Source organism: Camelina sativa, chromosome 3 (assembly GCF_000633955.1).
Source record: "Camelina sativa cultivar DH55 chromosome 3, Cs, whole genome shotgun sequence".
Classification (NCBI taxonomy): Eukaryota; Viridiplantae; Streptophyta; class Magnoliopsida; order Brassicales; family Brassicaceae; genus Camelina; species Camelina sativa.
Window position 1 is genome coordinate 23,753,867 of NC_025687.1, and position 25,279 is coordinate 23,779,145.

Below are 25,279 nucleotides of genomic sequence, written 5' to 3' on the forward strand. Positions count from 1 at the left end.
TATTTGACATAAATCAAGTTAGTTTAACTAAGATTGTGTAAAATAATTAAATCATTAGGAAAAATGTGACTTAATCACAACATATAAATTACTTATGTATTTAGTTTTCTATTTTTTTGTTATAATAACTAAAAATCAAAATAAAATCTCAAACACTAAACAAAACAAAATAAATATAACAAACAAATGATCCTGAAGTGTATTGTGGGTTAAAAAAATAATATAAATATTTATCCGCACAACAACCAGAAAATTTAGTTATTTCTCTATTTACAAAACCTTTAATATTTAACAAATAGATACAACATAAATATAAATTATAATAAAACTTATATGCCCATGGTAATCTAGTATATATACACTTTTGAAGTACATTTTGGATTCTACCCTTTAAATTATACTTATTTAAATAGTTATTTACAAAGTTAATCCTTAAAAATTTGCATAAAAAGACAATAAATAAAAATATGGGAAATCAATTATATTTAATATAGAAAATCGATCGATTTAAAATATATTTTAGTAGTATGAAAAATTTTAAATAATTTAATAATCATATTATGTGATTTGTTTCTGTTAAAGTGAACAAATATATAGAAAATTACCATTGGTCAATATGATAAAAAAATATATTAAAAAGAATGAAACATCTTATAATATGTTACCTTGACTCAAGTTGTTTTTTTTTAGACATGTGACATGTGACAAGTTGTTTTTTTTTAGAATTTTACAATGATCTCTTCTTTATTATATAAAGATTACACATGATTCCAACAAATGTAATATTTTGTTGATACATTGCTCACTACTGCTTTTGTCAAAATCGCTAATCTTTGAAACAATCAAGAAATTATCTTAAAACATGGAATTGCTTACTGCTTTGCTGCATAAACTCCAGAAAATATATTTGAAACTGTATTCGAGAGAGAAGATAATGAATTTGGTCTCTTCACTCTCTGATGTTGATGATGTTCTTTTCCATTATTGTTCTTCTTAGTGGATCCATCACCTATTTGGAGACACACACAATGTATTAAAATAAACAAAGATAAGATAATAAGAGATGAAAGAAACAAGTTTTTATAGGAGAGATTTTTAAACTTAGTTTACCAGAATCTAGATTGTTCGAAGCTTCTTGCAGATATGTTATTTTATTCCGTGTTGATCCATTTAACGGTGTTGTTGTGGTCTTGTTTCTTCTGGACTTTTAGTTGCATTCTCTTTTGTTGCTCTTCTAAATCTTTAGCAATCTTCTCAAAGCTCGAACAATCACAATCAATATCATATAGTAGACCAGTTGTTGTAGGAGGATCTGATTGCGGCGTTGCGGCAGACAATGTAAAAGGATCTGAGTGTATTGTTGCGTCAAACGGTGACGGATCGTTGATGAGAGAATCTGTATAAATTTAAGCATTCATCATTAGTTAGACAACCTACTGTCTAATGATCTTCTTCCCATGATGATGATCATCATTAAGTTCCCACAAGTTTGTTACTACAAAAGATATTTAATGACGTACCAGTTGTAGCAAACGGATCATTAAACACAAACCAATCTTCATGAATCTGATCATCTTGATCATGATCATTAGGTTTATGCAACTTTGTTAATTCAAAATACATAATTTGAAAACCAATATATTCTTCGTAAGCAACAAAACAGTCTTAAAACGATAAACAAAAGGGTTTGATCTTTAATCAGGTACCTGGTGGTTCAGTAGCAGTAGCACTAGTAGTAGTAGCAGTAGGATCAGTTAATTATTTCATCAGATATATTTGCTGAGAAAGTAAATCATTAAATTTAGCTATATGACGACCCAATTCACATCGTTTGTGGTATACTTTGAAAAAATTTGGACTCTCTCTTTCAAGATGTTTCCAAACTCAAAAAAAAAAAAAAAAAAACTTTTGAGTTGTTTTGTTTCCGATTTTGAAATCCAATTGTGTTCTTTTTCGATATAAACTTACTTGCCATAGTGATATTTTGACAAATCTGGTGATGATCATAGAGATAAGTCATGGTTTGTTCCAAACTCATGTACTTTTGAATACAACGTTCGATTTTTTCCTGGACCTAAATAGAGAATTTGAGAGAGATCAGTGTCAAATAATATTTAAGAATTTGAGGAGAAACCAAAAAATCGAATCACTCATACATTATCTATGATGCTTGGAACGTTACAGTTTCCACTCATAACTTGAAAAATCTATACTTTTTCAAAAAAAAAACTTGAAAAATTCTAGACGGAGAGGTTTGTGTTTCTCAAAAGTCAAAACCTTCGGTTTATGAAGTCTCTTTCTTTCATTGATATATAAATCATGCGCCAAATATATAACTAACTTTGTTGACTTTTTAATAAATCAAAAAATTTTGATTGGTCGTTTAAAGATTCTAAAAAATGTAAATCTAACTCTCTCAAACGACTCCAAAATTTGATTGGTCGTTCTAGATTATATTGGGTTGCTTGTGTTTATCACTTTGATTATTTAATTATAAAATAACCAATATAATCTATTTTTTTGTTTTATATATTTTAAAAGTTAACTACGTACGCCAAAACAATATTGAGAACAAAAAAAAAATAGTATTTAGTTTAGATTTAATAATTAATCATATATGTTGGCATTCATGTGTATGTATGTATATATTTTGCTCATGGCTCATATAACTTTTATAAAGTATAAGAGAAATGGACAAATATTAATTATTTCATTTGAGTCTAATTATTCAACACTGATAGGAAGAAAACTGTGATTACGCATTTAACAGTGATAAGGTACCTAAGAAATATTCAAAAGACTCAAAACTATCAAATTCCTCTATATCCCAAACATTTCTTTGCACCCACAGAAATGCAGAACTCATCTGCAATGTCGGAACAATATACGTAGACCCTCTGACCTCCCTAATAAAATGCATTCACCAATGTCATAACTAAATTAACCTTTAGTTTCAGTTCATCTAATCTTGCACTTTGAGATTCCAAGACATGGACATGTCTTCACAGATGAGATGATTATATTGATACCTAAAAAGGCTGAAACATATCCATAGGAATGAAACTAGACAAAGACAACCTCAAATTTAGCACAAGGATTGTTTTCAATGTGAGTACTTAGACTCGAATTTCCCTCGAATTTGAAGTTGTACAAAGCTTGTCGTTGCGTTAGGCCAAGTGGATAAATCTTGTGTACTCTAAGCTCACTGTCTCCTCTTAAGCTTACAGGCCTTTCCTTCTTCCAAACCGGCTCATGTTTAAGAGACTTGAATTTGGTGAGAACCGCGGATTCTAGAGCTTCCTGAGTCAGATTTTTACCCCTGGATATTGGACAACAAAAAGGTTCCCCGAAAACAGTATTCCGGTTAATCCTACCCTGTGCTCTGAATAAGTGGTGAAATAGGTAAAGCTTTCTAACCTTAAAAAGATGGATTCCATTTCAAACCGGCCTCTTTCTCTAACAAAAACATGATAAACTGTGTCTGATCCTCCCCTGCTGCATTTGCATGGCCGTTTCTTGAAATTCGGGCTTTTCTCTTCTTGTTCTCGGGCCCTCGTGGCCAGGAAAATGCAGAGACGGCAAGAAGAGTGTACAGCAGCCATATCAACAAGTGCCTTGAAAGAATCTGAAGGACCCTCGTACTTCCATCTAAATCAAAACAGAAGCATGAAGAAGCTTTCAAGAAGAAGTTGTTACATATATATACAATCATTTAATAGAAAAAAAAAACTGAACCTTAGTGTCTGATTATAAGCAGCAGGATTAGCTGCCAGATACTTCATTCTCTTTGCAACTGGCTCCACATCTTCCATACTCTTAATGTGAAGGAACGAGTCTGAAGCAGGTGCGAATTCTTCTATATTTGGAGGACCAACAACCACCGGGACGGATCCTGAGAGGAAATGTTGAAAACGTGTTTATGGAAACAAATACTTCTTTGTCTAATGACATAACCAACAAGAACTTGTAAGATATGCTAACAGAGACAGACTAAAACATACCAGCAACTAGGGATTGGAAGAATTTCTCAGTGACATAATCCTCCTCGTTAGTGTTCTCAAAAGCCAAACTGAATTTGTATCGCTTAAGAGCTTCAACCTTGTCAACTATATGAAATTTAAAAACAATCAAACTGACAACTCATTTTTAATCCAAATCTCTAACTTGAACAATTTACTTCAATGTCTACGTTACCTTTTCCATCCCGGTTCCGATGACAACCACCATAAGAATCAATCTTGATGTTAGTCTTCATCAGGCCTTCAAGTGCTTGTAGACGAAAGTTCCGAGCACCACAATTGGAAATAAAAGCAGCTGCGATAGCTTTCTCGGTCTTTGGCTGTACTGGCGCCATAATATCATATTCCGCCCACGAAAAATACCCAACAGGAACATCTGATGATAGACTAGTGGTCATCACAATATCATAACCTCTCCTGAAGAACAAAACAGCCCCATTTATATATACACATCCTACCAAAGCAAAAAAAAATTGTCATGGAAACACGTTTAAAGCACTGTTGAGATTGTGCTTACCCACCGTCGTGCCTGAGCGAGATCATTTTCTGGATAGTACTGTGCTGACTCCATGGAACGGATTATACTAAGAGTTCCAGGTTGTTGACCTAATCCAAACGCAGCATCCGGTGTCTTACCTGAACTATCTCCAAATGTACAATCCATAGAACACGATTGAAAGTCCTATCAATTGAGAGACAGTAATGATATCAATAACCCAATTCAGAAATACAAATTAGAAACTTCTTAACGTACTTAGGTTCTCTAGACTAAAACAATCAATCAAGCTTCTATAACTTTAAGCCCAAAAAGGAATGAATGATCAAAACATAAAAGATTTTTAGCTAAAGAACAGAACAAACCCAATCTTAACAGAGCAGTTTTGATTAATTATACCTTTGATCCACCAGAGATAAAAATCGGATCTTTAGTGAAATCTCTAGAATAAGAAACTGAATCTTCTCTCGTCAACCACTCCTCGCAGTGGTCCGTGAACAATCCGATCTTCTTCCGATCGGATCTAGCCGGAGGAGACTGCGAGAGTGATGAAGGAGACTGGGTGAAGAAGTCGGTCAACGTATCGACCAAAGCGACTTTATCGAGCCGACCCAGGAACCCGATCTCAGCTATAACTACCAGAGCAACGCAGATTGGTAGCAAATTCGACAACTTTCGCTTGATTGATGTAGATGGTGAAGAAGAAGATGATGAAGATGATGATGAAGAAGGAGAGCCATTGGCACTGGCTCCTCCTGATTCAGCTCCAATCCTGGGTCCTCGAAGATTCGAGAAAACACCCATTTAACGAAACGAGAGAAGGAATCCAAAGGGGATGAGAAGATGAGAAAAGTTTTTGCCTTTTTGGAGAGGATTTAATGAAATGAATGAATGTTCTGTCGTTAAATTGATTGATTTGGTATGTTGTTGTGTTTTGGGTTTAATGTTGTTTGTTTTGATTTTATTTGATTGTATCATACGACTTTGAGATTTAATTTTAGTAAAAATATGAGAAATGTGATGTGAATAATCAAAAGCTTAGCTTTAAAAGTCAATGCACTAGTTTTATGGGTCATCGACAGAGCCTGAATTCGCCACGTATAGTTTTTGAAGTTTTGATTGGCCTAGCTAAAGTAGCTAGGTGGTTTTTGTAATCCTTCATGTTACGTCCGCCCGGGTTCGGACTACCCAAAGTGAGTGTTTAAAATGTGGATTTATGGAAATCTATTAGAATTCAATTAAACAAGTCAGACCACCTTACCCCACGAAGGGATTACATGGTAGGATGAAAAAAGATGACTCTCCACAAGTTTCACAATGTGCAATTTTCACTGATGATTCTTATATGAGTCATAGTGAGGCAATGAAGCATAGCCTTATTCTCAACTTTCGAGATTACTACATGCATCACTCTTCATCTTCCGATAAGTCTTGCACCATGAATTTATATGAAAATACATTTTTGGGGAATCAAACACCAAAATTGATGGTGTAAAAGCTTTTAAACCACTCTAAGCCCAAGTATTTTCACATATTGATGAAAAAATGAGATTACTTTTTAAGGATTTTTTTTGATATTTTGGTGAAAATTTTATATGGCATTTAGTTAATTTTCATAAGATTATATGCCTTTTTCAGAAAAAAAGTTTTTACACTCTTATTATGGTAAAAAGTAAAAACTCATTTGAAACTGGAAATTGTTATTTAATAAGTAAAGGTTCTTAAGAATTTTCTCTCCCTTTTTACAAAAAAAAATCTTTGTAACTCTTTTCTGAATCCTAGAAGAGAAACAATTATCAGCCAATTTTTTTTGTTGTAAACATTATAAAACTCTAGCTTTTTTTTCATTTAAGCCAATGTAAATTTAACATAATTCATTGAGATAATTATAAAAATATTTTTTTTAAAAAACATTTCTACGTAAATATATGGTCGTAAATATTATTTTCACAAGTGAATACATTAAAATAATTTCACATATACTTATAAACAAAAATTAATTTTGTATTGTCAGATTCATTTTACTATCTTCTCTTTATAAATATTGTTTTCGAAACTAAAATTGTAAGAGATGGCTTTTTTTTTACAACAAGTATGGTTTCAATTGTCTAAACTCATTTTCTTATATAACAAAATTTGTTTCTTTAAATTTTAATCTATCGATAAATTAGTAAAATATCGTATTTTTCGTCGGCTAATGTACCTCTTCGAAGTTCCAAACAGGTAGGTGAATTTTTTTGACTTTAGGATTCATTTCTTGTCCCAAATATTCACTTATAACATACCATATTTTCAGTAGATATGCGTAATTTTTCTACCGCATGTACATTCCCATAATGATGCGTAATTTTATTTCCAAATTTAGCACATCATTGTTAAATTAAATATGACTATATCCAAAATCTTTATTGTTGTATAGATTATATTTGGTAGTTAAGATATTCTTGTACACTAAATAAACACATATCAATGAGATTAACTCCTCAAGGAGATTATTCACAATCTTACAATCATCTCTAAAATTCTAAAAATAGCATCATATTTCAAAATTAGATTCTAAACTTTAAACTCTACTCCTAAAAACTATTCCCTAAATGTAAAATATGCAACACAAACATAAAAACAAAATGATATAAATTAATTTAAAATATTGTAATTGTGTTAATTAGTGTTATTTTGGAAATTTTGTGAAATGTGTGATAGAAAATTTATTTTAGTGCTACTTTAGATATAAAAAATATGATATTTTTGAAGTAGTAGGGTTTAGTATTTGAAGTTTAGTATTTATAATTTCGTCATTTTGTATATAAAAAATGGACAACAAAATATGATATTTTTGCAAATAGTATAGATAAAAAAAATATTTTCGCAAACGCTCCAATAAAGTTTAACATTATAAAAGGAATGATCATATATATAAATGAAGGTGGACTGGTAGAGTCTATCATGGTTTGATGCTCATTCTATACGCTGGCCAGGCCAACGTGACACAAAAGTAGACTAATTCTTTTAAATAAGTTATCAAATTATAAAAGATGTATACATAAGAAATCATATCAGATATCATTCTTGTGAGCGTCGCTCTTTTTCCTCCCAAATAGTGAAACCCTAGTTTTTCAGATTCGTGACTGGGAAGCCACTCTAGTGGTTGGTGCTTCTCGCTGACACCGTCAGTGGTCGTTTGTGTTGTAGTTTTTTTGGTTCTGCAATTCTTTTATCTCTTGTAATTTCGTTTGGAGAAGGGCTTATCTTGTTAGAAATGGTAGATCTTCACGGCGAGGGTGTTTGGTTCTGTCGGTGGTTAGCTTCTCCAGAGAGGGTTGTTGTTGGGTGTTCGAGATTTGTAGATCTGGCGGTGCTCTGTTTTTGTTGGTGGATCTCGAGGTTGGGTTTTCGGGAATCCATGGCCATGGTCTCATCTGTTTTTGCTGTTCGGTAAGCTGGCCTTCTGGCCATTCCTCTTCGACGTCTTGTTAGGGATAGATGGAATTGCTTTAGTTGGTGTTTGGTAGTGGTAGCTTTATGGTGGTCCTTAGTAGTATTGAGGTAGTAGCTTTCGTTTGGGATGTTTCAGCTCCTTGCTAAGCAGAGGTTTCACTTTGTTTGAATGTTATGGTAGAACCGTAAGTTTGCCGAGTTCCTTCTTCTTCTTATTGTTCATCGTGGGTGTTAGTCTTCTCCTTTTACGTCGGTCTCGTCTATGTGATTGGTGTTCTACGAGAAGTTAGGGCCTCTCTCCTCGCGTTTTGAAGACTTCTAGTCTGACGTTCTTGGGCGTATCAACGTCGTCGTCCCTTCGGAAGTGAGTGGTCTTGCTTGCCGCGTTATGAAGTCCCTGGTTCTTGGTTACGAGAGATCGGCACTCATCGTGTTAGGAGGTGGTTGATGTTACTCTTGAGTTGGCTGTGGGCATCCTTGGTAAATCTCATCCATTTGTGCCTTAGAAGAAAAGGTTCTTAGTTCTTTTGGTTCTATTGTTTCTCTTAAGGTTTTATGGCCGGTTGCTTTTGTTCTTAGATTAAGGTTGTTGTCCTCTTTCGTTCTAGTTATCAAAATGCTCTGTTATGTATGATTTTCTTTAGTTCCTTTGTTAGTTTCCGGGGAAATCTTGTTTTCCTCCGGCTTTTGACTCCGAGGACATTTGTGTAGTCCGCCGGCTTAAGCCTCTCCTCTTTTGGGCGTAGTATCCTACTTTGTATTCTACTTTGGTTAGAACCAAGTTTATGAATAATAATATGAGTTGACAAAAAAGAAATCATATCAGATACACCAAAGTCATCAATTACCCAAATGAGGGAGAGGGCAAATTTCCATATTTGGAAGTGAATTGTATTAAACTCGACGCAACAGTCTTCTTCTTTTGGGTTGCTTGCTTAGATATATAACTATGTATGTGGACCCAAAATAATCAGTTGCCACACTTGTGCCTTTTGTGCAACAGCATTTTTGTGTATAATAATCCCTAATTTTTTTTTCTGTTCAAGAACGTCCAACATGAGAGAGAGTATGATACTAAAATGAATGGGAACATAATTCTAAAAAATTTTGGGTGTGAATGGTTGCAGCGGTTGGGGCGGACAAATCCATCTGCGGATCAGACCGCTTTTTATTTACCATTCATCATGTGTAGTCCACAGTGGTGCGGTCTACAAAAAACAGAAACAAAACCGCAGCGGACTAACTGCGGACCGTTTTTCTTTACAAATAGAGTTGGACCGCTGCGGTCTATTGTCCACACTTAGAACTGGGCGGTCTGGTCCGTAGACGGATTTGTCCGCCCCGACCGCAGTTACCATTCAGACCCTTTGTTTGTCGGGAGGTATTGTATAGAGAAAAGATACTACTATTAATATTTATAATTAAGGAACCTATCTAAACTTCAATTCGGTTAATTCAGGTAACAAATAATATATGCCCAACCCTAACTAAACTTAAGTAGCAACATCTCAAAAGATTAATGTGGATCTCTACTAAACTAATTCTCTCCATTGTGTGAAGAAGGCAAGAAGTCAAGAACACCCATCAGCGACTAAAGTTCTCTCACACGTTACAGCTTCTTATTGGATAGACACGAACGTGGATGTCAGCTCAATTAAGTGACTATTTTTTTAAAAAACAAAAATTTAATACTAATAATTAAAACGAGATATTTATTTTGTTTAGTAGCTGTAGTAGTAGTAGTACTACCAATATAAAAGCGAACACAAAATATCTAAAAATATAGTATTAAAATAAAATAAAAAACCCTCAAGAGGAAAATGATAACTTACCCCCTTAAAATGGCAGTTCGTGTCGAGGTTACTACAAGCACACTTGTCGTCTCCCTCCCTCAGCAAATCTCCGTTTTCAGCAATCGCCAATAAACATTAGGTGAAGCTTCCCTTTTAATCCTTTTTTCTTTTTTTCATTTACTTGGAATCTGTCTTTTTCTTATCTTATCATCATCTTTGTATAGTTCCCGTTTTTTTATTGGTCCGATTCATATTATCTGATCTGTTTTTTTTTTTTTTTGTGTGTGTGTGTGTGCTAAATCGAGTAGTAGTAATGAAACTATTAGTACTGGAACTAGAGTTATGAGTCTTCTTCTTCTCCAACAAATTTTTGTTTTGGTTTGAGGGTTTATAATCTGATTTGTTGTTATTCCGGATTCTTGAATAGATCCGTCATCTTCTTGATCTACCTTTTGGGTTCTTTCAAAAACTTTCAAGAAATGGTCAATACTATGGATTTTGGTTCAGTCTTGTTTTTGTTTAGGATTTCTCTGAAACCAAGGTCCAAGGATCCAGTTTTTACCCTCTGGAAATCGAATTTTTGTGATATGTTTATCGCTCCTGGCTAAAACTATATAAAGTTAACATATTTCTATGAAAGTTTCTCTCTTTTTTGCTTTGGTGTTTACTTGCTCTTATGAAAGTATACTTAAAACACACTGTGATGCAGAGAGGGTTGTTTTACTCTTATACCTGTTTTCAGTTTTATCTTAACTGTCTGGTCTTACTCTCTCTCTTTTAGGTAAAGCTAGAAAAGGTTGTTTTTTTGGACTGAAGAAGTGATTCTTTGTGAAACAGAAAAAGAAGCATGGGTACTCATATAGATTTCGACAACTTAGGAGTTGATTCTTCTGGTGGGAATGGGTGTAGTACTTACCAGTCAAAGCCATTGGCGAGGCAGTCTTCGTTATATTCCTTAACGTTTGATGAGCTTCAGAACACCCTAGGTGAGCCAGGGAAAGATTTTGGGTCAATGAATATGGATGAGCTACTGAAGAACATTTGGACTGCTGAAGAAGCTCAAGCCTTTATGACTACTACCCCATCTTCAGTTGCAGCCTCGGGACCTAGTGGTTTCGTTCCAGGAGGGAATGTTCTACAGAGACAAGGCTCGTTGACTTTGCCTAGAACGCTTAGTCAGAAGACTGTAGATGAGGTCTGGAAACACTTGAATTCGAAAGATGGTAGTAATGGGAATGGTAGGACTGATGTGCCTGAGAGGCAACAGACTTTAGGGGAAATGACTTTAGAAGATTTCTTGCTCCGTGCTGGCGTTGTGAAAGAAGATACTAACTCTACTCAACAGAACGATAACAGTAGTGGGTTTTATGCTAACAATGGTGCTGCTGGTTTGGGGTTTGGATTTGGTCAGCCGAATCAAAACAGCATATCTTTCAACAGCAACAATGATTCTATGATCTTCAATCAAGCACCTGGTTCAGGCCTCAAAGTGGGTGGAAAAATGCAGCAGCAGCAGAAACCACATCAGCAGCAGCAGCACCCATATCAGAGATTGCCTCCAACTATTTTTCCAAAACAAGCGAATGTAGCATTTGCGCCTGTAAATTTGGTCAACAGAGGTTTGTTTGACGCTGGTGTAGATGGTCCGGTTAACAGTAATATGGGAGGAGCAGGGGTTACTGTTGCAACTACTTCTCCTGGGACAAGCAGTGCAGAAAATAATACTTGGTCATCACCAGTTCCTTATGTGTTTGGTCGAGGAAGAAGAAGCAATACGGGCCTGGAGAAGGTTGTTGAGAGAAGGCAAAAGAGAATGATCAAGAATCGTGAATCAGCCGCTAGATCAAGGGCTCGAAAGCAGGTAAAGTGTTAATATAACCAAACTGGCAGTACTGTTTTCTTTTTTAGAACTTTCATATTGATTTTGATATTCCTGTTAACCTCAGGCTTATACCTTGGAACTGGAAGCCGAGATTGAAAGTCTCAAACAACTGAATCAAGATTTGCAGAAAAAACAGGTTTTTTTAACAACCATTTATTATCTTTGTATTGATTCTGCATATAGAATCTAGCTGGCTCAGTTCTTTAACAGAGGTTTCCTGTGTTGCAGGCTGAAATTATGAAAACTCAGAACAGTGAGGTAAAAAAAGTCTTCCCTCTACGTATTTGGAGATACTTTTTTATTAATACGTTGTGTGTTTGTCTAAATGTGTGCCTATTGTCTCTTTGATAGTATTGTTAACTGATATTGCTTCTTGAATTTTCAGGTGAAAGAATCGTCGAAGCCGCCTCCATTGTTGGCCAAAACACAAAGCTTGAGAAGAACCCTTACTGGTCCGTGGTAAGAAATTGAAATGAAAGCAAGAAGACCCTGGTAATGTGATACAACATCAACCAAAAGGAAGACATTTGGAGACTAATATGTAATAGAAGATAGTGCTACTGTACAGGAGAGATTACAGAGACACTTACAATGTAGAAATCTTTTGAGCTGAATCTAACTAAGAGTGCAGAGTATGAGAGAGCTTTCAATATGAATTCATAATTTTTATAAAATATTATGTAAACTTTCAATTCAGCTATAGAGAAGAAGTAACTTAACTCAGAAAGAGAATCCATTTATTGGAGAGTGAGGTAAACTCTGGCTGTAATGTGACCTGGAGGTTGTACTAGATGATGGACCAAATACCCTGGAATCACCTCTTTGAAATCTCAAGTTACTTCTCTTCCTACTATCCCAGCCTATCTCTCCCTCAACTGCTTTAGCGAATGCACTATGCAACGGATCACAGCTTTCACACAACAGTCTCAGGACTTGCTTAATAGATGGCCTAGACCGGCCTTCTTTCTCAGTACACCATCTCACTACAGCCACAACTGCTTCAAGCTGTTTTACTCCACCATCATCAATAGAGTCGTTGATTCTTGGGTCTACCAACTCTCGGTGTTTTGATTTCGTCAACAAAAACCGCTGAGACATTTCCACAAGGTTCATACCTTCATCAACTGCTCTTCTCCCGGTTACGAGCTCCAGCAACACAACTCCATAGCTGTACACATCACTCTTCTCTGTCAGCTCTTGCGTAACTACGTATTCCGGATCTACATAGCCTGAAAAGGAACTTGCAAATTTTAAAAATTCAGTTTCCATCAAAAGGAGTAAAGGTATTTTGTTCTAGTATCTCTCCCTGACCTGGAGTTCCACGGATATTTGTATTCACTGGCTCAAAGCAAATAGAGCCATCTCTAGACGAATGTGCAAGGCCAAAATCTGAAAGCTGCACCAAGAAAACGTCATAAGCTAGTTAGCCAAGTCAAAAAGGTTTTTCTTACATAGAAGATGTTGCTAAGATATTATATTGCTTGATTCCTCATACCTTAGCGACAAAGTTCTCATCAAGTAATATATTGCTTGATTTGATATCTCTATGACAGAGAGGAGGATCACAGTAGAAATGAAGATATTCCTAGAGGAGAGAACAACGTGCAGCCAAGAACCAAAAACTGTAAAAGATATATTATCAAATCAGTTTACAAAGGAAATGTGGATGAAAGACTTCGGAATATTTACCAAAGCATTTGCCACATCGATTGCGATTTTCATTCTTGTTCCCCAACTTAGTGGAGGCTTTCCAGTGGCTGCAAAGAAAAAAATTGAAAGAAGAAACGTTTTCAACACTCTGGATTTCTTAAAGTTAAGGTATAAGAAGCATATACATACCATGTAAATGATCTTTTAAGCTGCCATTTTCCATATAGTCATAGACCAGGAACCTGAAAGATTGGAAAAAAGAAAGTAGAAGATGAGAATGAATACTCTAAGGTAAATGCAGAAGGCAAAAAGCAATGTATGATTCTTGACCTTTCTTTCTTGTTGATACAAAATCCTTTCAAAGCAACAAGGTTACGGTGATGGAGCTTAGCTAAAAGCTCTATCTCTCTACAAAAATCTTGGTCAGCTTGTTCAGAAACTTTGTTCATTCTTTTTACTGCTGCAATCAATCCATCCCTCAGCTCAGCTTTGTAAACAGTCCCAAACCCTCCCTGACCAATCACCGTGTTGAAATCATTCGTTGCATTTGTCATTTCTTTGTAGCTGAATTTTCTGGAAGCTGAAGAAGAATCATCTGCAGATAAAGGTTAAGGATTGGTAGGAATGGGAGTTAGATCTGTCCCTAGTTCCCCTAGCCCTAGATTAAGGTTACTTGAAACAGGATAAAAGTTTTTTTCAAGTCTTTTTTCTTTGGTATGACATAACAAAAGAAAGAAATCACTTTCTTTTTTTTGTTCCCCTACCTTCATGAAACTTGAATACAGGCAGGGAAGAAGGAACTGATTTTGTTGACTTTTTATCCAAGCTCTCGGATTCATCGAGTTCCCGGTTCTTTTTACGGATAAGAATAACCAGTACTACAAGCATGGTAAGAGCAACAGCTGTAACAACAATCCCAATGGTTGGAACCATTGTTAAGTGATATGGATTGGTGCTTCTACTTGTAGTCATTTGAGAATCACTGTTGCTTGGGCTAATAGCACCAACCGTGCTTGGGCTAATAGCACCAACCGTGCTTGGAGAAGGTTCTGGACTTGCCAAAGGTGGAAATGACTCTGTCAATATGCGAATGCAAATCAGACAAAAACAGATTGCTCAAAAACTTAATGTGATACTATGGAAAGTTGCAGTCATGTGTCTGACCTGAAGGAATGCTAAGCTCCGTCACTTGAAAGAAACAACCAAGAAGTTCAAGACCCGATGCATCGTCAATTCGGCTTGCTAATGTAGCGTAAGTTGCGTCACGACAAGTACTCAATGTAATTTTATTAGTGTCTGGACCAATGAGATCACGAAGGTAAGTGATACCAGAATTCAAACACTTCCTGCATTGGTTTCCAGAGGAAAGTGGAAGTCTGCAATTTCTTGAAACATGTCCAAACTCTGGAGACTGATGCATTTGTCTTACAGTGGTTCGACCTTTACAGTCGTACTTAACAAGGATCTTGGTTCCTAAACCGCAGAAACTAGTAGCGTTTCTCGAGACTCCGTACTGCTCCATGGTTCTAGAGATGGAAGCAATGCAGGTTTCAGATAAATCTGATGTGACTCCAAGATTACTTGACAAGTTAGCGTAACGAGCCACGGATACCGCAACAAAAGCGTTCATGTAGCGACAACATTTGCCTCGGTTGGTTATGTTGGAGCACACAGAAGCTACTAGTGTGAAATTTGATGAACTGAAATCTAATGGACAATCTGCTAAAACACAAACAACAATGCAGCATTACATTAGTGTCTTGTAAGAAAGAAGAAACCATTTTTAAGTTTCAAAACCTATAAAGATCAGTCCAAAAGTTTCAAGTTTTTAACTTTCTAACCACAGTAGCTTTGAACAAACAGAAGCTTGAATCAGAAAGCTTTATTTTTTATGCTTTCTCAAGATCTGACTTCAATTTCAAAAACAGAGTTTGCATGTAAGCAACTCTAATGAACCAGAACTATGCAAATTCCCATCGAAGACTCAATTTAGTCAAAGAAAGCAACAAAATTTACAAAACCCAGAAGCTCAGAATTCAACATTAACATCACAAGATTATGAAAATGAAGCTTTTGAAGAGAAGAAAACAGAGGAAAATCGAAAAAGATTTAGCCAGTATTAGTGAAGAAGGCAATTGGGTTGCAAGTAATGCAATTAATGCCAACAAGAAAGCTTGACTATTCATCACCATGGCCAAGAGTCAAGAGAGCAAGAGAAGGAAAGAGAGAGAGAGAGATTATAAAAGGAGTTAACGGAAGGTCCCTGTGTGAATATGACATTCGAGGCTCTGTATTACTCACTGACAAGTGACAAGGAAACAGACAAATTCTAGAGTTATCAACTTGCTGATGCTATAGTTAATTCAATTCGTGATCAAAATTTGAAGAAATTGCAGAACAAAACCCCCTAACTTTATCATTTCATCTCGTTTTTAACCTATTGGTTTGGTTTTATTACGTAGTATACCACCACGGTCCACGGTAATGGGCTCAATGCAACACTAACTTGTGAATGTTTATTCAAAAGTTGATATTTAGATTGTTTCTTTCATGTGAAATGATTTGGACCAACACAAATACATGATTAGGAGTTAGGATTAAAAATTGAAAACAAGTTGAAATTGGAGGTCGCATGTTTCTATCATCATGTCTCATGCCATTCCGGTAATTATTAAATGTTGTTTGTTTTCATTCGTTTTTAGATATTTAAGTAAAACACATCCGTTGCTCATAATAACAGTTGTTCTTTGTATGATTGTTTCTACAACTGTTAAAATTAAATACTTCATCCGTTTCAAAATATAAGATGTTTTAGAGATTTCGATTTGTTTCATAATATAAGATGTTTTCAACTTTTTAGGCAACTTTTAGATTAATTTCATATTTTTTATTAGTTGTTTTATGCAGTCTTGTTTTTGATTGGTTAAACTTTTTAAAAGTATATATTCCTTATTATGCGTGCTTTTAGCCAAAACATCTTATATTTTGAAACGGAAAGAGCATTAATTTCATAGCAAATCTTCTGCTTTGTGATAAAAGAGAATAATTATTAGACCTTTGTCCTTTCCTTGGAGTAAAGGAAAGGTATTGTTTGTTAAATAAAAGAACAAAATTAAAACAAGCATTTATGAAGTGTTTGGTGAAGCGACAGCGACCTAGAGATAAAATGGCTTAATGGGTTCATTCGAGGGCTTTGGGATTGATCCTGAATTATCCTAATTTTAGTTTTGGGTATAAATTCTTCATCGAATTCAAAAAAGAAAAAAAATGAGATGTAAGAAGCAATGCAATGTGAACCCAAATGGAAATGGTCTACATAACGTTGGTAGGGTCACTCACATGTGCACACCCTGTCACATATCTCAGAGACCTTAACTGCACAATTTTTTTTTTTTGGTTAGGTATTTTAGTATTGTATGAAATTTTATCCCTAAAATATTGTAGTAATGCCATACACAAAGCGTTTATATGGTCATTGAAAGCGTTAAATTTATATAACTAGGGTTGGAATAAGTCAATCATTTATAATATCAGGCCTGTTCTGGACCTATCGTTACGTAATAATGTAGATTCTATGATAGTAGAAAAGGTTATACAAGTTACCGATAAATTGTATGAAAAAAATGAAATAAGAAGAGATGTACTATAAAAGATTTTAAGGAGTCGCGTTGCAAATGTGAATGTGGTATGAGCGCTGAGGTTTGGGGTCCCCTAACCAATAAAAACAAGGTTATCGTACCGTTCTTGAATAAGAAAGAACGGATTGTTTTTTTTTTCTTTTCAAACTTATATCAAAATCATTCGTCCTTCTGCCAATATTTATAACGTGGAGTTGGATTCATACAATATCTCCCAAATTGATCTGTACTCCAACCAATATCTTTGATATTTTTTGGAAATAGTTTAAGAGTGTTTTTGGACTTGGTTTAGAATGGTAGCAAAGTGGGCTACCTTGGGCCGGTTATTCTTTTAGTTGAATGGATCGATGGTTTATATTATAAAGATAACAAAATAAAGAAAATTTATTTAATAATTATAGGGAAAGAGGGTGGAGACGGAGATGCGGTGGAGACGATGGTGTAACGAGACGTAACCTGCGGGAGTCCTCCTCCCAGGGCTTAGACAAGCTCTTTTGGGCAATTTAAATTGCCTCTTTTGGGGTTTTCTTATTCACTTCAAATCAATGATGTTGATACAATGACTTGAGACTCTATTTATAAGGCCAAAACGAAAAGATACGATCTAATCCTAACTCTAATGTGATAAACATGTGAGACTTATCACAAATAGAAGAAAAACCAAAACCCAAACGTAAATAATAAAAAGACTTGTGGAACACGCAACACAACACCGACTCATGTGTTCCACATTTGACAAACACCAAACGATGCACTGCATCACTTTTGTTATGACTTCCATAGTTCCATTATCAACGTTGTGTTGTGAATAGATTGCACGCAAAAACTAGGATGCTAGTTAAAAAAAAAAAAACAAACTAGGATGCTAATATGCTATTTTCTCGTATTGATAAGGTGTCATTTTAGAACTTAGGAGTTGTTTTATAAAATTGTTTGCATAATTATTGCATATTTTTGATCAAAATTCTACTCTTATCCATGTTATTATAGTAGTTATGAAAGGTTTATAGTGCGTTTATTTATTTATTGTTTACAACTCGAACACGCACACTACCAGTATAATAATAGTGAGTGGTGTATTAACAAAGAGTTTAATCGAAATTTTAATAACCTTATAAAGTTTTTATTTAGATTTGAGATGTTCACAACCAAACCACATCAGTGTAAATAACATTCTAGCGCAATTGGCTCAGTTAGTTAGAAGAGTAGTTGAATAAGTCTTCATCTATTTAAATTCGCAATTAACTAGTCTACATTTGGAAGAAGAAGAAAAAAAAGACTCTTTTATCAATAACCACTCGAATCATCTTAACTTAACATGGAAAACATTAGAGAGAACCAAAATGCTCTTTTAGGGTTTCAAAAAAAAAAAAAAAAAACACAGTTGGTCGAGTTCTAGACGAATGGTAATTCTCCTTTCTTGAGAGACTGAAACAATGGGACATATAAATATTTAATATAAAATGTAAATAATAAAAAGAAAGATTTGATGAAAAAAGACGAAAAAAAAAAGAGGCACACCAACAAACCCACTTTTGCAGCCCCATTTATTATTATCATCATCATGTCTTCACCGACACGCGCGCACTTCCGTTCACTCTATTTCTATCCTTAAAATCCTCTGACCCATTTTTCTCGGTCTTAAGAATCTTCACGCAAATGCAAACCCAACATTTTTATCCAACAGTGATTATGATGAATGGATGATGATGATAAAGTAGCTAACACTTTCTTCTTCTTCTTTAGATTTTTTTGGATTCTTTTTACTATCTTGGCGTAGATAACTATGTTTCCAAGACTACTACTCGTCCTTCTCGTAGCTCTTCTGATTCAATCTTCTTTCCTTTTAGATATATCCTCTGCTCTCCAGGTAACCAAAAATCTCATCAAATTTTAGTTTACAACACTTACGACAGAACAAAAACAGAGGATCTTTTTTCTTGATTTGTTTTGGTTATGTATCTTAGGAGGGGAAAACATGTATAGCAAACAGAAACTGTGACGCTGGTTTACATTGTGAAACATGTATAGCCAACTCTGGTTTCAGACCCAGATGCTCCCGAACCCAACCCATCAACCCCATCTCCAAGGTTCAAACTCTGTTTCATCAATCTGTACTTGTATAGATAAATCTTTCGTTTTTATTGATAAATAAAATTGGATTGAATTTGTATATACGAACAAAAGACGAAGGGATTGCCTTTCAACAAGTATTCATGGTTAACAACACATAACTCGTTTGCTCGATTGGGGGAAGTGTCAAGGACCGGTTCTGTCATTTTGGCGCCTACTAATCAGCAAGATTCAATCACAAGCCAACTCAATGTAAAACCTTGCAACAACGTTTCAAAACAATGTTCCAAAATTTAGCAAACCTTTTCTTTCAAAAGTGTGAATACTTTTTGATGTGTTTTGTTGAATTATTACAGAATGGTGTAAGAGGGTTTATGCTCGACATGTATGACTTCCAAAACGATGTCTGGCTTTGCCATTCTTTCAATGGGATGTGTTTCAATTTCACCGCTTTCGTAAGTTTTTTGATACATTTTATGTTCATTGTCTGGTTCACTGGACACTGTTGAAGATTTTTTACATTTATGATTGTTTGTATTGTGTGCAATGTGGCTGCAGCAACCGGCGATTAACATTTTAAGGGAGTTTCAAGTGTTTCTAGAGAAGAACACAGAGGAAGTTGTAACGATTATCATCGAAGACTATGTGAAATCGCCTAAAGGTCTCACGAAAGTGTTTGATGCAGCTGGTCTACGTAAGTTCATGTTTCCGGTAGCTAGAATGCCTAAAAATGGAGGGGATTGGCCTAGGCTTGACGACATGGTACGTCAAAACCAACGGTTGCTAGTTTTCACATCCGATTCACGTAAAGAAGCAACCGAAGGGATTGCATATCAATGGAACTATATGGTTGAGAATCAATGTGAGTACTCTATATGATGCAAAACCATATTATCATATAGTAAATTTTTATGAACATATTTTTCGTTAATGAATGAAAAAAAAAAAAAAAAACTGCAGATGGAAATGGGGGGTTGAAGGTAGGAGCGTGTCCGAATAGGGCACAATCAAAACCGATGAGCGATAAATCGAAATCTCTTGTTCTTGTGAACCATTTCCCTGATGCCGCGGATTTGATAGTTGCATGTAAACAAAACTCGGCTTCTCTTCTTGAATCTATCAAGACATGTTACCAAGCCGCGGGACAGCGTTGGCCTAACTTCATAGCAGTCGATTTCTACAAGGTACATATATATCGGTAGTTGTAGGTTATGGAAATTGTCTGGATTTCGTCTTATTGATTTGTGTGTGTGTGTGTGTGTGTGTGTATGTGTGAGTTCAGAGAAGCGATGGTGGAGGAGCTCCGCAAGCGGTTGATATTGCTAATGGCAATTTGATGTGCGGTTGCGATAACTTTGCAGCGTGCAAGGTCATTTTCTTTACCTGTTTTGAATCTGAAGCCATTATGTAAATTCTACAGTTTCTTAAAATTTTCAATATAATATGCAGGCTGACGGCAAGTGTGGATAGTAAGAAAGACTGAGCCACCGGACTGGAGGCAACTCCCATAACCTCTGTGTATTGTGTTATTTCTTCTCCCATAAAGTTTTTAGTGTAGTAACGGTTAGATTTGGTGTTTGGATTTTTTAGAGATTAGTGTAATGGCTAGTTTCATTATTCTACATTCCCAATCATATACGAACTAATCATTAAAAATGTCAAAGGCAAAGATACACGCAGGTGAATATATACAAATGTTAAACGCAAAGTTATATAATAATAACTAAAAACCATAAATGAAAACATATGCTATTTGACCATGAAATGTAATACTCCTTATTTATTTAGGATCACCATCTCTTCTCTGAACATAGGAACATAAGAGTATAGTTTCTCCTACTGATGTCAAAACGCGATAGAATGTCGTATCAACTACAATTTAATTTATCAAATAGTTTCAAATTTTTATAATTTTTGTTGTTGACGAAAAGGTTATGAACCTGACCCATACTCTAATTCGGGACCAAAACATGTAATGTAGTCCTTTTTCATGTGTCACAGGAACTTGTGACTTCTATGTTTTTGTCTTTAGTGTTTTTCTTATTGAGTTACCGACATTTGGTATCTTTTTTTTTTATACATGAGTCGAAATGCCCGGGAAGTCCTTACCACTAAATCAACTGGAAAGGTTTACTACATCTTTGACACTCACCCTCATGACCCGTGAATACAAGCCCTTCCTTTCACCTCTTACATTATTCTTACTGTATCCATGTTTACCCTAGCTAGAAGTCTTTGTTGGAATGTAAATTTTATTCAAGATAAACTTATGTACATCTGCCTTGTTTTAGAATTTAGTTAATATTAAGAAGGTTTAGAGAATAATAGGATGACAACAAAAGAAGAGACATTGACATGCCTCTCTCTTTCATTGCTGAGTACCAAATGATTTGTTATTGCTCCAAAAACCATAAAAGTTTTAATGAATATAAAAATAAGCTGTAAACTGGTGTGCCGTATTTTTGTTCCAATAATACATGGTTCAACTTGATTCTTTTTACAATAGTTGCCAAATATTAATTAGAGATAACAACATTGCAAAACCATGTTCACAAAAAGAACCATATTAACTCGAGTAGATCCATTTAAGAATTTCCAAAACATAAAATAAAAGGACATTTGAACAAAATAAATAAATAAATAAAAGGAAAATACTTGGGTACTGGGTGAATCTTTTTATAAAATAACAAAACAAAATTTATATACATCGTTATAAAATAAAAAAAATTCAAACCGCTTTTTTTATATACTAAACCGATATATAATTTCGTTTTAATTGTAAAATCTAATTTCTAACCACCTCATTTGTAAACTCAAACCGACATATAATTTCGTTCTAATTGTAAAATCTAAATCCTAACCAACTCATTTGTAAATCCAAACCGACATATAATTTCGTTTGAATTGTAAAATCTGAACCCTAATGAAACAACCCGACCTGTTTTTTTTTTTTTATATATATATATCACGTAATTAAGCACCTCATAATACTTAATAAAACCATCAAAGCACAAACCAATAACAACCAATATGCACAACGGAAACATACCAACAAAAGGAACATTCCTAACCATTCTAACCGACAACCTAGCATGCTACTAAACCAGTTTCCAACATTAATAAACATAACCAAGACCAACACACAACGAGACCCTAGATCATCCTCCTCATCGCATTGATTCCACGAACAAACCTTGCCTTTACCAGCACCACAAACACATATTGAGATGCATGAGTATTGTTATAAACACTCAGTGAGGCCATCCTCCCATCTACTGGGCTATACACACAAGCAACTGAGATTCCATTGTTAAGCTAAACAAATAAACACAACCAACACATCAAACAAGGCAAAACTCAACATCGGTTAAGATTGGTGTCGATCGACGCTAGCACAACATGGTGTCGACCGACACCACACTGGTGTCGATCGACACTGCTTCTGCAGATGCGAACTGCATGAATCCAAACTTCGATCCTCCGTTCCAAATCATCTCAAAACCGTCCCAAATTCTCTCAAATACCTGAGGAACCTATGGGAAACACGAAAACAACAAACCCAAGCAAGCAAACACCACATATAGACAAACAACAACCAAACAAAAGAGATCTCAAGGTTTAGATCAGCCATGGTCAAGCACTCACCTCTTTTGCAGGAAGATTTGATTGAGAAACGGTGAAAACAACACCTTAGGAAGCTTCTCCTTCGTTGATACACAGAGTTTTAAACCCTATTTTCCTACTGCAAGTGCACAGCAAAGAAGTAGTACTTAGGGGTCGAATCCCACGAAGACCAAGTTTTACTCTATGGTTCTATTGGTTCAATTTCAAGCTAAGACAATTCAAAGTTGGGTTTGTTTGGTAACAGTAACGCGATTAAAACGGTATAAAAAGGCAATAAGCAAAACACTAGATCAGGGGTAATTCTCGGGAATTTCAGAGATAGCAACTAAACAACTATTCAGGGCATAGATTAAGTACCAGTCTAGAACTCAAACATAAATATAAACTGATCCACTGTCGTGGTATCAATAACTCTATCTGATCGATTTTGTGCGGACACGCGGAGCACATGCTCAGACATCCGGAGCACATGCTCGGCGGTCCATAAACCCTAAACTGTCGTTTGAGCCCAGAATCGCAGACAAGCATTAAAGAACAGGAATGATAAGTTCACAAATCACCTACACATCAACTTTCGCAGGTCTAGGATAATTTGCCCACTAATGTCTTTTCTAGCAACCTATTACACTTTTGATGAATAGATAAACCTAGAATCATAGATTGGGTGATCAAATCAACCTAAGCATTAAGTCTAACAATAGTGAAGACAATCGATTATATAAAGCCCTATTTGTGTTCTGTTGCTAACCCATGAAACCCCTTTTGAAACCCCTAATCTAGCAAAGAAAACTACTCAGACATAGAGAAATGAATCATAGCAAAAGATGAGAAATTCAATGACATAAAAATAAAAAGGGTTCAGAGAATGCTTCACAAGGTAGCCGCTCTTCTCCCTCTCACAAAAACGTCGCTCAAAAACAAAAGAAAAGGTATATTATCTCTCCTAAAAACCCTAGGTTAAATAGCATACAAGTAGAGAAAAATAAGGAAAGATTCCAAATTCAAATCTCCCTATTAAAAAGCGATCTCAGCCCTCTTTCTCTCACAAAGGATCGCCTAAAATAAGGGGAATTAGACAGGGAATCGGCGCCTAGATGCTTGCCATGTGTCATCATGAAACCGTAGAGTTGGGAGCATGTGCTCGGAAATCGGGAGTGTGTGCTCCTGGGTCTAAAATCAGCTTTTCTGCTCCAATTCAACTCCTTTCTGCTCCGATTGCTCCTGCTGTTCCAATCCTTGCTTTTAGCTTCCTAGCCTCTTATTATAACCTGAAAAGGACTCAAACAACTACAAAACTATCAAATAAACGGGGTCAAAGTGAGTCAAAACCGTAACATATCATTCGTTCCGAACAACAGCTCTCCCTTCTACAGCTACAGATCTCACCAAAAACCACCAAGAACAAGCCAAAATCTCAAAAACCACAAGTTCTCTCCTTTCTCTCTTTTTCCTCTGCAAACGGCGACAAACACCCCCTAAAATCCTTAATTTGTTGCTTCTCCACTTATATAAGCGGTTTAGGGATTTCTAATAGAACCAAACTGAACCAAATAGCAATTAAAACAAACCTATCGAAACCAGGAATGTTGGTGTCGATCGATACACCAAGGGTGTCAATCGAGACTCAGACCAAAAATGCAATATCGGGTTCGCGGATGTTACACCTAACCACCTCATTTGTAAACCAAAATCGACATATAATTTTGTTCTAATTGTAAAATCTAAACTCTAACCACCTTATTTGTAAACCCAAACCGACAAATAATTTGGTTCTAATTGTAAAATCTAAATCCTAACCATTGTAAACCAAACCGACATATAGTTTCGTTTTAATTGTAAAATTTAAACTCTAATTCTTATTTATAAACCCAAACCGATATATAACTATAAGTTGGGATCACGATCACCCTTGTCCGTACAACCACCGTCCGTACAGCTCTAGCTGTGCCGTCTGTACAACCATGTTGTCCAAAGTGTAGAGGCCCATTCGATGTCTCACAAGCCTCATGTGGATCCAAGTCAAGTCTCTAGATCCTTCTAATCTTACCGTTGGCAATTCAAGCAAGTGGGAGAAGAAGAAGTCACATGTTGTGTTAAGAAGAAGACATGTCACTTTCATGTCTTAATTACCTATAGCATATTGTAAAGAATATTCCTATTGTATTCACATGTCTATATTTAGTTTGTATCTAGGTTCTAAATGAAGTAAGAAGTTGAATTTCTTCTTATACACTTTCTCTTACACTCTTACACTCTCTACACTTAATCTCTCTCTCAATCTCTATACTCAATCATTCTATCGTATTCTTGTTCCAATACTTACATGGTATCAGAGCCTTGTTGCTCCTAATTCTAAATCTCTCGTTCATCACTTACTTCCGCTCTATCTTATCCTGTCATTTCTGTTTCAATCGCAAAAGGCGTTTTCTCTTTAATCGTTGGGTAATAACATTAACCAGTGGACAATTCACCATGGAAGGCACCAAGACCTTGATTGTTCCAGTTACTCTCAAGGGAGAGAACTACTTGCTATGGGCAAGAACAACTAAGACGACACTATGTGGCTGTGGCCTTTGGGCTCACATCACTTTGAGTGAAGCGCCAAAGGAGGAGGCAGCCCAAGAAGGAAAAGAAGCTGCCAAGAGTGGTGAAGACAAGTGGTTCCA

The 25,279-nt window shown here is 35.5% G+C and overlaps 4 protein-coding genes across 8 annotated transcripts; 2 read left to right on the forward strand and 2 right to left on the reverse strand.

Annotated features, from left to right (window-relative positions):
* On the reverse strand, window positions 2,930-5,485 carry LOC104777890 (putative fucosyltransferase-like protein). Its single transcript, XM_010502213.1, has 7 exons — window positions 4,915-5,485; window positions 4,541-4,701; window positions 4,195-4,436; window positions 4,002-4,106; window positions 3,736-3,892; window positions 3,418-3,648; window positions 2,930-3,319 (listed from the first exon to the last, which is right to left on the reverse strand). Exons 1-7 carry the CDS (start codon window positions 5,317-5,319, stop codon window positions 3,064-3,066), a joined length of 1,557 nt encoding a protein of 518 aa, XP_010500515.1. The 5' UTR covers window positions 5,320-5,485; the 3' UTR covers window positions 2,930-3,063.
* On the forward strand, window positions 9,737-12,324 carry LOC104777893 (ABSCISIC ACID-INSENSITIVE 5-like protein 4). Of its 2 annotated transcripts, none has more exons than XM_010502220.2 (5): window positions 9,737-9,885; window positions 10,528-11,607; window positions 11,693-11,764; window positions 11,857-11,886; window positions 12,014-12,324. In XM_010502220.2, the coding sequence occupies exons 2-5, from the start codon at window positions 10,594-10,596 to the stop codon at window positions 12,089-12,091; spliced, it is 1,194 nt and encodes a 397-aa protein (XP_010500522.1). In that variant the 5' UTR covers window positions 9,737-9,885; window positions 10,528-10,593; the 3' UTR covers window positions 12,092-12,324. The 2 variants fall into 2 exon arrangements, with proteins under 2 accessions (XP_010500522.1, XP_010500523.1); XM_010502221.2 differs by having other exon boundaries at window positions 10,584-11,607.
* On the reverse strand, window positions 12,279-15,602 carry LOC104777892 (probable receptor-like protein kinase At1g49730). 4 transcript variants are annotated; one of them, XM_010502215.2, is made up of 9 exons: window positions 15,120-15,602; window positions 14,443-14,997; window positions 14,043-14,354; window positions 13,609-13,873; window positions 13,468-13,520; window positions 13,318-13,385; window positions 13,124-13,213; window positions 12,940-13,024; window positions 12,279-12,857 (listed from the first exon to the last, which is right to left on the reverse strand). In XM_010502215.2, exons 2-9 carry the CDS (start codon window positions 14,906-14,908, stop codon window positions 12,349-12,351), a joined length of 1,848 nt encoding a protein of 615 aa, XP_010500517.1. In that variant the 5' UTR covers window positions 14,909-14,997; window positions 15,120-15,602; the 3' UTR covers window positions 12,279-12,348. The 4 variants fall into 4 exon arrangements, 3 of the variants coding, with proteins under 3 accessions (XP_010500517.1, XP_010500518.1, XP_010500519.1); XM_010502216.2 differs by having other exon boundaries at window positions 14,443-15,000; XM_010502217.2 differs by having other exon boundaries at window positions 15,112-15,602.
* LOC104777894 (PI-PLC X domain-containing protein At5g67130) lies at window positions 18,480-20,676 on the forward strand. Its single transcript, XM_010502222.2, has 8 exons — window positions 18,480-18,786; window positions 18,884-19,006; window positions 19,104-19,241; window positions 19,346-19,444; window positions 19,548-19,851; window positions 19,950-20,173; window positions 20,272-20,358; window positions 20,439-20,676. The coding sequence occupies exons 1-8, from the start codon at window positions 18,703-18,705 to the stop codon at window positions 20,457-20,459; spliced, it is 1,080 nt and encodes a 359-aa protein (XP_010500524.1). The 5' UTR covers window positions 18,480-18,702; the 3' UTR covers window positions 20,460-20,676.

Excerpts from the sequence above, each read along its gene's own strand:
- LOC104777890 (XM_010502213.1), bottom strand. The coding sequence starts at position 5,319 with ATGGGTGTTTTCTCGAATCTTCGAGGACCCAGGATTGGAGCTGAATCA. Across the intron at positions 4,702-4,914 it reads TTATCTCTGGTGGATCAAAG|GACTTTCAATCGTGTTCTAT; the intron begins GTATAATTAATC and ends CTCAATTGATAG. Across the intron at positions 3,320-3,417 it reads ATGGAATCCATCTTTTTAAG|GGGTAAAAATCTGACTCAGG; the intron begins GTTAGAAAGCTT and ends TCCAATATCCAG.
- LOC104777893 (XM_010502220.2), top strand. The coding sequence starts at position 10,594 with ATGGGTACTCATATAGATTTCGACAACTTAGGAGTTGATTCTTCTGGT. Across the intron at positions 11,608-11,692 it reads GATCAAGGGCTCGAAAGCAG|GCTTATACCTTGGAACTGGA; the intron begins GTAAAGTGTTAA and ends TGTTAACCTCAG. Across the intron at positions 11,887-12,013 it reads TGAAAACTCAGAACAGTGAG|GTGAAAGAATCGTCGAAGCC; the intron begins GTAAAAAAAGTC and ends TTGAATTTTCAG.
- LOC104777892 (XM_010502215.2), bottom strand. The coding sequence starts at position 14,908 with ATGAACGCTTTTGTTGCGGTATCCGTGGCTCGTTACGCTAACTTGTCA. Across the intron at positions 14,355-14,442 it reads GGAGCTTAGCATTCCTTCAG|AGTCATTTCCACCTTTGGCA; the intron begins GTCAGACACATG and ends GCATATTGACAG. Across the intron at positions 12,858-12,939 it reads AAATATCCGTGGAACTCCAG|GCTATGTAGATCCGGAATAC; the intron begins GTCAGGGAGAGA and ends GTTCCTTTTCAG.
- LOC104777894 (XM_010502222.2), top strand. The coding sequence starts at position 18,703 with ATGTTTCCAAGACTACTACTCGTCCTTCTCGTAGCTCTTCTGATTCAA. Across the intron at positions 19,007-19,103 it reads CCATCAACCCCATCTCCAAG|ACGAAGGGATTGCCTTTCAA; the intron begins GTTCAAACTCTG and ends TACGAACAAAAG. Across the intron at positions 20,359-20,438 it reads ATAACTTTGCAGCGTGCAAG|GCTGACGGCAAGTGTGGATA; the intron begins GTCATTTTCTTT and ends TATAATATGCAG.